The 14,727-nt window shown below is 33.5% G+C and overlaps 1 protein-coding gene across 2 annotated transcripts in view; it reads left to right on the top strand.

Annotated features, from left to right (window-relative positions):
- Window positions 1–14,727, top strand: part of SEPTIN10 (septin 10) — a 67,434-nt gene that overhangs the window by 24,941 nt on the left and 27,766 nt on the right. For both annotated transcript variants that reach the window (XM_007507931.3, XM_016424893.2), the window contains exons 5-8: window positions 119–305; window positions 5,535–5,696; window positions 9,226–9,322; window positions 11,412–11,580. In XM_007507931.3, coding sequence (XP_007507993.2) covers window positions 119–305; window positions 5,535–5,696; window positions 9,226–9,322; window positions 11,412–11,580 — 615 coding nt within the window. The remainder of the gene's footprint in view (window positions 1–118; window positions 306–5,534; window positions 5,697–9,225; window positions 9,323–11,411; window positions 11,581–14,727) is intronic.

Genomic DNA, 14,727 nt, shown 5'->3' on the forward strand with positions numbered 1-14,727 from the left:
TCCGGTTATAAAAATTGTTGCTTTACCATAAATCTTTGCTATGGTATAAGTGAAGTATCTTGCTAGAACATGAATTTATGGCATAAAATACTTGAGTAATTGTGTTCTTTTTCTTTAGCTATCAACCAATAGTTGATTACATAGATGCTCAATTTGAGGCCTATCTCCAAGAAGAATTGAAGATAAAAAGGTCTCTCTTTAATTACCATGATTCTCGAATCCATGCCTGCCTTTACTTTATTTCACCTACGGGACATTCCCTTAAGACACTTGATTTGTTAACCATGAAGAGCCTTGATAGTAAGGTGAGATTTGGCAAGCAATCAATTAATTAATTTACTCATTTCCTATTCTTTTAATTAATTTATGTGGGGCATATATATGTAAATATATTTTTTAAAAATACACTTACACATGTTTAAATCACTGTTTATTATATGAGTGTGTATTTAGCCATTTAAAAATTTATTCAATGATTAGGATATTTTGAAATATTTTTGGATATCTGAATATCCCAAATCAAATAACTTTACTATATTGGGATGTCTTTTAAAACTATTAGAAGATACTGGGGTATTTGGAAAAAACATTTTATTTTTCCCAATTACATGTAAAAACAAATTTTTAACAGTCATTAAAAACAAAATTAGATTTCCAAATTCTTTCCCTCCTTTCCTTCCTCTCTCTCCCCCAACAGTGAGCAATCTGATATAGATTTTACATCTCCAGTTATGTAAAACATTTTTCCATATTAGTCAGTTTGTGGAAGAGATCTCAAGTTTAAAAAAAAAGAAAGTGAAAAGTATGTTTTGGTCTGCATTCAGACTCCATCAGTTCCTTCTTGGAGGGCAATTGGCATTTTTCATTATGAGTCTCTGGGATTGTCTAGGATCATTGCATTGCTAAGAAATAGCTAGGTTATTCACAGTTGTTCTAAAAAAATATTGCTGTCATTGTGTACAGTGTTCTTATGGTTCTGTACTCTTCACTTTGCATCAATTCATGTAAATCATTCTAGATTTTTACAGAATCATTCTGTTTGTCATTTCTCCTAGCACAATATTATTCCATCTCAATGATATACCACTATTTGTTTAGCCATTCCCCAATTGATGGATATTGGGCTATTTTTAAAATAACTGATGATATAGACTGGACTTTATGTTTTATAAAGCACTTTTTATGTCTTATTTAAGCATTAGAATAATGAGGGAGGTAGGATGTGTATAGGATCATAGATTTAGTACAGGAAGGGATCTTGCAATTATGCAATGTAGCCTCTTCATTTCACAGATGAGGAAACTGAAATTTGGGTGACTCTTCCATGGTCACGCAGGGAGTATAGCCAGAATTTAAACCCATATCTTCTTTCATCAAATCCAGCATTCTTTCCCCCGAATCATAGCTACATTTCTTGGTGTATTATCCAGAGACTCATAAATGTTTAAACTCTTACTTAATGGTTCATAAAGTGACATATAGTCAAGGAATGTTGAAGTTAAGACTTTAATTCCTTTTTTTAACAAGTTAATCTATTTTTGAATGAATTGAATTACCTATTAATTAACCTTCATAGTGAAATGGTAAAAAAAAAAGAAATATGAATTGTTGCAATATACTTATTTTAAACCACTAAATTCATCTGTTGGCACTATTAAGTAAGAGAAAAAGAGGAGGGAGTTTACTAAGCAAGATCTTAAATGAAGTACCCTAGTACTGACAATGCTATGAAGAAGAACATTTCAGTATGTGTGATGATCCTGGCTCCTGGTCAAATGAGAAGGTAGGATGCAGAAAGAAGAAGCGTTAGTACTATATATTGAATCTTACATTGAAATAAGAATTGGGAATTTTGATGCTGAGACTTAATTAATGTGCAGAAACACCATAGCTGTTGATTATTAGCAAATCCATAGTTGTTGACTAGACAAATAAAAGAATCCATGTTTGTAGTATTTTAATAGTTTTAGCAGACTCTCAGTGAAACTTACTTGTTCCCTTCAGAATGGTGAAGATGTCATCATCAGAGTCATTTAACATATATAAAGAAGAGCATTACCACTAGGAAACATTAAGCTGCTTTATATTAAAGAAGCAAGAATGTTTGAAGAAGGAGGTGCAAATGATTATGGTTTGTAGAGTCAGCAATACTGTAGATGGCAAAAAAAATAAACAGCAAATAGCAGATAGCAGTTGGAAAACACTCAAATGTCAAAAATTGAGGAATAATGCTTAACTTAAATATAAAATATTGATATTATTATTATTATTATTATTAAACCCTTACCTTCTGTCTTAGAATCAATACTGTATATTGGCTCCAAGGAAGAAGAGCAGTAAGGGCTAGGCAATGGGGGTTAAATGACTTGCCCAGGGTCACACAGCTATGAAGTATCTGAGGTTAGATTTGAACCCAGGACCCCCTGCCTCTAAGCCTGGCTCTCAATCCACTGAACTACCTGGCTGCTCCATAGATATATTATAATAGTAGAAATATAGTAATATATTTTCAGTTTAAGAGGATACTCATTTATTAAGCAAATTGCTTTTTAAATGTCTGTTTTTGAACTTGCTAAATGTAGTGTTTCAATATCATCTTATTTCCCTTGCACCAAGATGTTTTTCTTTTTATAGAGTTACCAAATCTACTAGATTATTAGTCAAATAAGCATGAAGATGAAAGTTAACAAATTGGTTTAGTCACATAAGAAGGAGCCAGTGGACTGGCTTCTTTTTAGGCAACTAGGTACCAATATGCCCCAACTTTCAGAGGATCCCTACAATTTCTGTCATGGAGACTTTTTCAGTTTCACTCATTCTTGAAATGTGCCTGCCCAATTTTTTAACAAACAATGGGACTCTCAAATATAAGACTTAAGAGAATCATAAAAAGGTAAACAGGAAAGAGTCAAAAGACATTCAATAAGGTTAAAGTGTGCACATCCCTACATGGGGAGATGATTCTTCTAATATCAAAGAACTTTGTCATTATTAGGGCAGTTAGAAGGAGTGTACATAGATAGAGGGCCAGGGTGTGAGTTAAATAAAATAGAATGAGATAAAATATAGAACAAAATTAAGGCATGAGAAAAAGGAATGCATTGGGAGGAGGGGAAAAGGAAAACAGAATGGGGTAAATTATTGCACATTAACGAAGCCTGAAAGTATGTTCACAGTGGAAGGGAAGATGGGGGAGGTGTGAAGGAGAGCATGTAAATCTTACTCTCAGCAGAATTTGGCTCAATGAGGTAAAAACACATGTGATCAATTAGGTATAGAAAACTATTTTACCCCACAGAAAAATAGGAGAGAAGGGAATAAGAGAAGAGGGGTGTGGCTAATAGAATAGAGGGCAAATTTGGGGAGGTCAGAAACTATTTAAATAGGGGTAAATGGGATGGAAAGTAATACACATTAATTATAATAGTGTAAAACCTTTTTAAAAATCTCTTATGAAGACCTCATTTCTTAAATACAAAGAGAAATGAGTTGAACATAAAAGAGTATGTAATTCCCCAATTGATTAATGGTCAAAAGATATGAACAGATATTTCTGAAATAAAGTAATTAAACCTCTTTATAGTTATGCCAAATATGCTCTAAATCACTAATAATTAGAAAATGCAAATTAAAATAACTCTGAGGTACCACCTCACACCTATTAGATTGGCTACTATGACAGAAAAGGATAATAATGAAACTTGGAGGGAGAGATAGGAAACCTAGGACATGAGTGCATTATTATTGGAGTTGTGAACTGATTCAATCATTCAGTAGGGCAAACAGTACTTACCCTTTGTCCCAGAAATATTATTATTAGGTTTATATTCCAAAGAGATTTAAAAAACCAAAAGGGGAAGGACCTGTATACACCAAAATATTTAAAGCAGCTCTTTTTAAGGGGGCAAAGATTTGGAAAGTGAGGAGATGGCCATCATTGGGGAATGACTGAATAAATTATAGTATGTGATTATTTTTTTCTTTTAAATTTTATTTTCTTTGAAAAATTTTTTCCATGGTTCCATGATTCTAATTGTCTCCCTCCCCCCTCCTGGAATTGATAAGCAATTTCACTGGGTTATACATATATTATCATATAGCATATGATTATAATGGAATACTATTATGCTGTAAGAAATGATAAGCACGAGGAGCTCAGAAAAACCTGGAAAGATTTACATGAACTGAAGCAGAGTGAAATAAGCAGAACCAGGAGAACATTGAACAATGACAGGAATACAACAGTGTATAATGAACAATTGGGAATAACAGCTATTCTCAGCAATACAATGATTTAAAACTATCCCAAAGGACTTGTGATTTTAAAAAAATGCCATTTACTTCCAGAGAAAAAGAAGTGAGTTGAATCCAGACCAAAGCAAACTTCTTTCACTTTTTTTTCCTATTTGAATTTTCTTCCACAAAAGAATATGGAAAAAATATTTTACAAAATTGACCACTTACCATCTCAAGTGGGGTGGGTGATTGGGAGGAGGAGAAGGTAGAGAATTAGAGACTCAGTAGTCTTTGAAAAATGTTGGAAAGTGTTTTTTCATGTAATTGGGGGGAAATAAAATTAAGTTAAAAATTAAAAATACTTATAATCAAATGACTACTGTCAGATTTTTGACATTTATTTGATAGGCAATTTACCATGAATAGGGCAAATAGATGTTAAACAAAAATCACATAGTAAGTCAATGGAAATTGATAGAGTGGAAACTGATAGGAAAAAATAGTCTCTAAGTATTATTTTAGTGGCTTTGTACTGTAGACTATGACACTTTACTGTAATAGCCTAAAGCTCTCACTTGTTAAAAGTAAACAACCAAAATTACTGTGTAGTTGAATAACTGAGTTTAGGAATAAGCAACTTTTTTTTTTCTTCCTTAAAGGATCTTTCCCATTACTGGCTTATCAGAAAGTCTGAAATTATATTGGTACATATTTATTCATTTGAGTCTAAGGGCTTTTTAATGTTTAAATTTTTTTTTGGTGAAAACTTAGATGCTCTTAGGAGATAAAGCAAATAAACCAGAACCTTATTGGGGAAATGGCTCTGGTACAGTGAAGAGATAACATAGAGATAACTACTTTGGTAGTATGAGGGGAGAGAACCAGAGATAAATTTCTATTGCTTCATGTATAGGGTTGGCCCTGATCTCTCAGCATCTAAATTAAAAGTAAGTAAAACTATCTTGTGTGTTAAACCATCCAGTTTGAATAGTTAGATATATTATTATTATCTGAACTTTTGGAAGTAGAAGAAGTTAGGGAAGAAGAGACTAGATTTCTAAACTAAACAGATGGAAATTTTATTTTATGAGTATTGGGCCTTTTTTTTTCTTTTAGGCATTATTTGTTAGGTAAGCATCGATAGTTTGTGTAGTGTATAAATGATACACACTAAACATAGGATCCCATGATTCTAAAGATAAAAACATTTTTGTTTAGACTTCATTTTGACTAGGATGGGCTTTGTATAAAAAAATACAAAAATAATCTTGGATTATCTGATTTTTTACAACTATTAGGTAAATATCATTCCTGTGATCGCCAAAGCAGACACAATCTCCAAAACTGAATTGCAGAAGTTTAAGCTCAAACTAATGAGTGAATTGGTCAGCAACGGAGTCCAGATATACCAGTTCCCAACAGATGATGAAAGTATTTCTAAAATTAACTCCTCAATGAATGTAAGAGCTTAGCATTTGAATATATTTTTGTTCTACATTTACAAATCAAATACAAATGCGATTTCTAACTATCATTATTGACTACTAATGTGCTTTTGCCTTTAGTTTCCGTCAGTTTTGAACTTTAAATTACAGTGAACACCTTGAATTAGAAGAGTCTAATATAGATGTTATATTTTGTTGATCAGGGAAAATTTCTTCATTTAAGTTCTTAAGAATTATTTCTTCCTATTCTTATTCTTCAAGCCCTCTTATGGCTGAAAGGAGCATTTAAAACTGAATTGCATTTACTTATCCTAGAAGTATAATTTACCTTTTAAAAAAAATGAGTGTGTGGTTAAAATTTTCTTTGTCAAAGCTTTCTAGACTATTTTAGTCATTTAAAGTCAAAGGGAGCTTCCTAGTGTCTAATTAAAATTTAAACTAATTCTATCATAAATTAAAAGTTGGAAGAGACCTTTCAGTTGCCTCAGTTCTTTTACTGTGTCTTCAATGAAAATAGAACATGTGTGCATGCATGTAAACGTGTATATGTATACATATATTGAGTATAATATATAGTATACAATATATCCTATAGTATAAAATAATAAGTAATATACAGTAAATATATACATGTGTTTACAAAACATTTTTTGCATTGTTTTTTGTTAGTGATAAATTTATCATATACAATGTGACCAAGGGGCAGCTCCAAATCTTCTGGTTCAGTAGTTTGGTTGATGAATAGGCCCTTTTAAGGAAGTCTCCATTGATTGTACTATTTTCATCCCATATTTCGCTTTCCAGGGAAGTCACTTTCTTGGTGAGAACTGCCATACCTTTCTCACTCTTGTACCTGTGAGACCTGCTCCTCTTATTGTAGGTCTGAATAGAAGAAGTCCAACTTGGTTTTGATGGTTACATAGAGATTTGTATTTCTCCCAGACCCCAAGTCACTGAAGGAACTAGATGAGGTGATCTCATTTAGTAGCTTCTTGGCTTCCTCTTTCTTCATATCTGGTTTAAATTTATCTTCAAATATAGCCTTTGCCAGTGAGGACCCAGTGCCAATGGTGGCCTGAGGCAATTAAGTCAGTTGATCCACTATGATGTAGAGGTGAAGTCTAGTGAAACTTCTCTTCCAAAACCAAGGCCATCCTCATTGAAAAATTTTAAATTATATCTTAATAATAAAAATATTATAGTTTAGGAGGTTTATTAATGATCATTAGAAATCAAGGAATAAAGAGGGTACAAAATAAAAACCATGTGCCCATGGCTGGTTAGCCGTTTTCAAAATCCCCACTCACCATGATCACTGCTGATTCTACATCAGAGAGGAGGAGCCTCAACGCCCACTCCCTTTATCCTTTGTCTACAGCAAGAATGTAATGACAGGAAGTCTGTGGGTTCTTGGGATATGTAGTTCTTTTTTAGGGTAACATATTTTCAATTATACATAACTCCCTGAGAGCCAAGGAAGACTAGTCTCTCCAATGGGTCTTGTAAACATACCAACTTTGAAATTACAGTAATTTGAGGATAAGAGGAAAGTGAACAAAACCAATGATTGCTAGATGCATTGACAAAAAGCCAGTTAGAGGGTAGTCCCCTTCAGCATAAGAATATACATAGAAAACAAATGCATCCAACCTCACACAGTTCAAATCACCACATCCCAAAGTTCACTCTGGATCTTCTGATGCAGTGTGTGGTCTGTGGAGGCATCTTCATGGTACATTTCCCAAAGAGTTCATTTTCTGGATTTGGAGAAGTAGCATGTTTCTTAACCTAACATTACTCTCAAAAAGAACTTAAACTTTGCAATTTAAAATAATTATAATTATACATACCCCTCTGAAGAGGGTGATTAAAAACACAGGGATCATTTAGGGATGCATAGCTAAGTTATTAGGTATATGAATCAATTGGCAAGAGAAATCTAAAACAGCAAAAAAATCCAAATAAAAGAGGAAATAATTTGTGGATGAAATATAGACTATCAATTTTGCCTCAAAGAATATATTTAACATATCTCTAATGATAGCCATACATGTTTTCTGCAGTTTTGTCTTTCATCCTTTGCTTTATTCATTTCTCTGCTTGACCTTTTTTTCCCCTCCTACCACCTTTGGAAATCTTAGGTATTCTTCAAATTCTAGTCCAAGCCTTAACATTACAGCCAACTGAGCTTGATTACTTTAGTTGTCTCTCTCCTTTTCCCTCCTTTCTGTAGCACTTATTATTACTTTTTTTATTATTTTATTATTACTTATTTATAATACACTTTATAATATGCTAGCTTGAGTTACTAATCATCTTTTTAGGCAGAGGTGTCCTAGAGCCAGCTTGAATTAACTTGTGAAACAATTTGTGAGCATTTATACTTCAGAAATTGGCAAATTCTAAAAATTAGGACTTGATTTGTTTTGTTGATGGGTGATGGGTGATTAAGCATAAAAATCTGTTCTGTGTATTTTTTTTCCTTTCAGAGAGCTGATGATTAAACATTTATCAGCATACCTCATCTTCCTAATGAGTTCAATATATTTCCCAATAAGAAAAAATATTTTACTTATTCCATTCTATGCAAGATCATTACTATGTTTTGTAATTAATCAGTATCCAATAAATGCATTTTAATTGCTTAGTTTTATTAAAGAATTTAGGGCCAACCATTATAGAATGCAACTAGTTTATACATTATTCACTGTACTTTTCCTTCTCCAAATACCCTGATGATTCATTGTTAATTGTTCTGTAGAATAACCCCTTAGCCAATTATGCATCTATTTAATTTCATCCAAACCAGTTTTTTGAGTTTCTTGGTAAATATGTCAGCTAGATCAGAAGTAATGCTAAAGTCAATAACAGTTGACATTTATATTATGGCAAAGTAATTTGCTTATATTATCTTTTGTAAATCTTCAGAATAGTCTTATCTACTAGTCAAGATCTAAAGCTGAATTTATTTTAGTTGCTGTTATACAGTCAGCTTTAAGTTAATGTTAGCTGGAAGTAAAATGTGAGCTCCTTGAGAACAAGGTCTGGTTTTTGTATTTGCCCTTATGTCTTCAGTGCCTTATCCAGTGCCTTGACCATAGTAACCATTTAATAAATGTTTATTGAGGGGGCATCTGGGTAGCTCAGTGGATTGAGAGCCAGGCCTAGAGACAGGAAGTCCTGGGTTCAAATCTGGCCTCAAATACTTTCCAGCTGTGTGACCCTGGGCAAGTCACTTAACTCCCATTGCCTAGCCCTTACCACTCTTCTGCCTTGGAGCCAATACACAGTATTTACTCCAAGATGAAAGTTAAGGGTTATTAAAAATGTTTATTGAATTTTCATGTGATATGTGTATTGTTATTATTAATAAGGGTAAGATTGTGAACTCTAAAACCTAGTTTTAGAAATTTAAGATATAATATAACAAAAATATTGTTTTAAATAATTTTGTTGATACTCTTTTCATCCAATTACTTGGAAACTTTGGTGTATCTATTTCTATATTAACATGTAGATGTGAAACTGATAACATCTTTTCTAGGGACAATTGCCATTTGCTGTTGTGGGCAGTATGGAAGAGGTCAAACTTGGAAATAAAATGGTGAAAGCTCGCCAGTACCCATGGGGCATTGTTCAAGGTGAATATGCTGAATAGGAACAAGTATTTGGATGATTGTTTTATATAGAGAATAATGATTATAATTTTCAATAGGATGTGTTATCATTCTAATTAATTATTGGTAGCTATTGTTAATTTAGAAAGGAATGTAGAGGGTAGCTGGGTGGCTCAGTGAGTTGAGAGCCAGGCCTAGATACAGGAGGTCCAAGGTTCAAATTTGGCCTCAGACACTTCCCAGCTGTGTGACCCTGGGCAAGTCACTTGACCCCATTGCCTAACCCTTACCACTCTTCTGCCTTGGAATGAATACATAGTTGATTCTAAGGCAGAAAGTTAAGTGTTTTTTTTTTTAAGGTATCTAATAAAATGGAATTTGGACCAGTTTTCTGATTAAGGTAGTATTTATTATAAATGATAATTAGTTCTACAAAAAGTTTCTTAATTTTTTTTGAGAGCTAAATCTAAAATCTTCAAAAAAAGTAAAATTAAATAAAATTTGAACAAATACAATAACATTTAAACAGATTTCTATGCAAATTAAGATGTGCAGAGTGAACATTGTCTTGTGAATGAAAGTTTTAATTGCTCAAATGATACATTTTATGTGTATACACACATACACATACCCCTTCCAAGAAGATTATTTAAAAAAAACAGCATTCAAATTCAAATTATGCCCATGTGTGTGGGTTTTTAAAATATATATTTATGAAAGAATTAGTGTTTTCATTGGTGGGGCTATTTCTTCTAAGACATACCACAATTTCTTTATGCTTTAATAGTAGAGAGTTTTGAAAGGTGTTGTGCCATCTCTCCTCCCTCCTCTACCCCAAGTTATCTGGTCCAGTACACAGCTTGTTGATGATTGTTGTAGGGACAGATTCTTTTGTGCTGAGCTTCTGCTTGACTGGTCCTGAGATAACAATCTGTTCCTGGGATCATATAGCAACCTTTTTTTTTTTTAAACCTTTACTCTCTGTCTTAGAATTGATACTAAGAATTCGTTCTAAGAGAGTCAAGCAGTAAGGGCCAGGCAATGGGGGTTAAGTGACTTGCCCAGGGTCACACAGCTGAGAAGTGTCTGAAGTCAGATTTGAACCCAAGACCTCCCATGTCTAGGTCTGGTGCTTTATCCACTGAATCACCCAGCTGCCCCTATCAAACTTTTCTAAGTACCTGTCATACTTGTTGCTTCTTCTAGATCCCCCAAATAATAATAATAGTTGTTAACATATGTGCATGTGTTTCATATATATTATATATATTTCACTGTTGGCTATCTAACTCTGATAATAAAGTTCCTGTTTTTTCTTAATGTAAGAAATGTATAAAAATTAAATTATTCTTTAAAATTACTATTTTATATTAAATTATATATAATTATATATATATGTATATATATATAATTATATATAATTATAATTATTAAATTATTCTTTAAAATATTGGTCATTGTAGCATATCACATTATGGTTATACTCATTTGGACACAGCCTATTTAGGCAATAGAGAAAATATACTGTCATGTATACTATATACTGTGCTGTAATATGAATCTATGGAAACAGGTACTATTTGACTAAAATGACTCAGAATCATAAATCTTAGGAAGTTGTATCATTAGATTTTACTACTTTGAAAATAGATTAAGCTTTACTACCTTGAAAGGTTTTTGTACAAATAAAACAAATCTTGCCAGTATTAGAAGGAAAACAGAAAATTTCAGGGGTGGGGGGATAGTCTAAAGAATAGAAAAGTATTCTTTATCAGCACTAGATCAAATGGCCTGATGACATTTGCTAATGGATTGTTAACAGAGTACTAATAGAATGGTGTAACTATTTCTGTTATATTCATATATGTAATATTATGCCTGTGGGTAATTACCAAATAGCATAAGATACCATCTACTCGTTAGACCTTGAATTTTAAACAGTTTCCTGATTTATTAATTAATTTTGCTTATAATCTAAGTATAAGTCTTTTGCCCTTGAATAGAATACCTATAATAGATCATAGTTTACATACTTTGTAAACTTGTAATTTATAAGTTATTTTAAGTGTTTATATTAGACATCACTTTTATTGACTTTCTTTTTTCTGACTAGTGGAAAATGAAACTCACTGTGACTTTGTAAAGCTCCGTGAAATGCTTATTTGCACAAATATGGAGGATCTGAGAGAACAAACTCATACTCGACATTATGAACTTTATAGACGATGCAAACTGGAGGAAATGGGTTTTAAAGATGTAGGCCCAGAGAACAAACCTGTCAGGTAAGTTGGGAGTTCTTTTGTATGAGGACAGATAAAGAAAGCATTGTAATACTTTTTAATACACTGGAAAGGAGACCACCTAAAGGAGAGTTTTAATGGACTTGAAATTTTTTTTCTTCTTTTTTCTTCCAAATTTTACAAAACAAGGATTTTTATATACAAAGAAAAAAAAGATCATACATAAATGAAATCACAAATCCCCTCTATGTTTAGCTTACTTTTCTTCATATATATATAATAAATCCCATCCATAAGTGTCCCAGTCCATTCCCAGCATCCTCTCATGACAGAATACATTGTCTGGGAAACTGACGTGATCATACAAATTAAGTTTTTCGTGTTTTCAGTTCACTTACTGAGGGAACATTCACAATTTATTCTTCTAGTATTATAATTCTGTAATTGTGATAATATTCTCTTGGTTTTACTCACTTCACTGTTTATTATCCCATGTAGTTCTTTCCAAGTTTTTAAAAACTTAGCCTGGTCTTCAGACTTTTTATAGCACAGTAGTATTCTATTACAATCATATACTACAATTTGTTTAGCCATTCCCCAACTGATGGGCATCTCCTCAATTTCTAATTCTTTGCCACCACAAAGACAGCCGCTATAAATATTTTGGAACAGAGGAGTTCTTTTTCCTTTTTCCCTGATCTCCTTGGGAAACAGACCCAGCAAAGTGAGCATATACAGATTTATAACTTTCTGTGTATTATTCAAAATGCTCTTCAAAATGGTTGGCTCAGTTTACAGCTACACCGACAGTGTATTAGGATCCCTATTTTCCCGCACCCCCTCTAACATGTATTGTTTTGTCCTTTTGTCATTTTAGCCAATTAGGGCAGCTAGTTTTAAAGTAGTCCTTTACCACTGAACAACAATTCTTAACAAATCGTCTACGTATTTGTCTAATGTCTCTTTCTCTGGACAAATCAAGGTCCATATATGTATTCCCTACATCAATAAGTCTGTCCATAAACTGGGAGGGTGTTTCATCAATATGTTGTCGGGTTTTTTCAAATTTTGACCATTTTTCAGGTCTATCAGAGCAAGCTCTCATGGCTGTCAATAATGCTTCTCTGGCCTGGTTTAGTTTTGTGTAATCTAATTCAACATTGGGGTTCCAATGTGGATCTTCAGTTGGCCAATAATGTCCTCTTCTACCTTGTTTTTTATTAGCCAGAGAGATGATATTATTTTTCTCTCTCTTTGTTAATAATTCATATAATATATTCTCAACATCCAACCAAGTGTGGTCAAAAGTTCTGAATATGTTCTCTAATTTTTTAATAATTATTATTGGTTCATCCTCAAATGATGGCATTTCTTCCTTCAAGTTTTTTAAATCCTCAGGGCTAAAAGGTGTATGATGCCTTAAAGATATTAAGTTTCCATTTTTATTAAAAGTGGGTACTTCCCTTAAAGGAAATAAGCTATCTGAATTATTTGGTTCTCCTGTTTCTAGGCATCTTGCTCCATTTTCAATTGGGTAAGTCTGAGACATAGAAGGGTTGGGCACATTAAAAGGAGGGGTTTGTTGTAATCCCATTGTGCCAGAAAATTCAGAGGTAGGGTGTGTACTTAAAGTTGATTGTGTTGTGTTGGAAGCCTGGGTGGGGTATGGACTTAGAGTTGATTGATTAGAATTAGAGTTTTCTGAGACTAAGGGAGCAGGGGAAGCAATTGGTTGGTCTGACTGAGAATTGAGTTCTTTAAGGAAATACAATATTAAAATTACAATAATCAATAACTCAAGGGAAAGTAGTATGTTGATTAGTTTTTGCCATAAGTTCCATGAGATGAGCCCTTTCAGAGAGACAAGGAATTCTGTATTTAAAAGATTGGTCATGGGGCTGCTGAGCCAGTTGCTAAGTAAGTTGCAGACCAATGTTTGTATTAAGAAAAGAACAAAGTATTTACTGAAACTCCAGTTGTTAACTAAGTTCTGAACTGTCTGTGACTCCATATTTCTAAAGTAAAAAACGTGGGAAGCAGGACACGGCCAAAGAAGTTTTCCCAGGTTTTTCTAGTCTTAATTTTGGCAATTGCTAGCCAGGACCTTAGGGCCCTGTTGCTAAGATCTAAAACAGCTTAATTTAAGGAGAAAAAAGTTTTTTTACTCACCCGTTCTTGCAGCTGTAAATTTGAAGTCAAGTTAAAAAAAAGAAAACAAAACTGACTGATATGCAAGTAATAAAGCAAAAAAAAATAAAGGAAAGAGATTTCACAGAAATATTTTGAGGGTTTTCTCACCAAATTCGTGGTCAGCCATAAACTGTTAAATTTAAAATAGTTTTGAGCGTTAAATAGTTGTAGATAAGAGAGTGGGAGCCATAAAATGTGATAATTAAAATGTGTGGGAGTAAGGGAAATATATAACAATTATGACCGCTGAAATATGTTTTCTACTGTGTTTTGGTTTTATATAAATATAAGATGGTCACCAGGGAATATATTCCCAATTTATGAATATGCCCAAGACAACTGGGTTTTATAGAGAAATTTAATTTATAATATACTGATTAATCAATAGAAAAAGAGAGAAAGTAAGAAAGGAATAAGAATGAAGGGCCTCAAGCCAATAAGGCCTAGACCTCAGTCCTAAGAGATAAATCAGTCAGTTGGTTTTATCACTCACCCAAGATCTCTCTAGGTAAGGCTTCTCATGCCAACCTAAGGCTCCACCTTCAAGAGAGGCTCCTTTCAGGAAATGTTTCCAGAGAATTCTCCTCCTGACTCCTCCTGAGTTCTCCTTCCACAGCCTCCTTCAAGACCTCTCCAGGAGCTCTCCCTCCAGGACCTCCCTCCTCTCACCTCCTCCAGAGCATCCACACCTTCAGAGCATCAACCCCCTCAGTCCTCAGACCCCGCTATCTTTAAGCCAAAAATCTAAGTTCCCTCCCCTCAGTTTTCACATCTACCAATCACTGTCAATGTCTCCGCTGTGCCAATGGTGGCTCTAGCTTAACCCAGGACCACCCAGAGGTCTGTCCCCTTTGCACATGTCTGTTGAAGGTCATATTCTCAAATAATTAAATCTTGATCTTTGCTGCAGCCCTTCCTAAATCCTGTTACTCTGAGTAGGGTGGAGATTGTAGTTTCCAAGACCTGGTTCTGTCATTCCAAGTATCTCTATTGTATCAA

This window comes from Monodelphis domestica, chromosome 8, assembly GCF_027887165.1.
Source record: "Monodelphis domestica isolate mMonDom1 chromosome 8, mMonDom1.pri, whole genome shotgun sequence".
NCBI classification, from domain to species: domain Eukaryota; kingdom Metazoa; phylum Chordata; class Mammalia; order Didelphimorphia; family Didelphidae; genus Monodelphis; species Monodelphis domestica.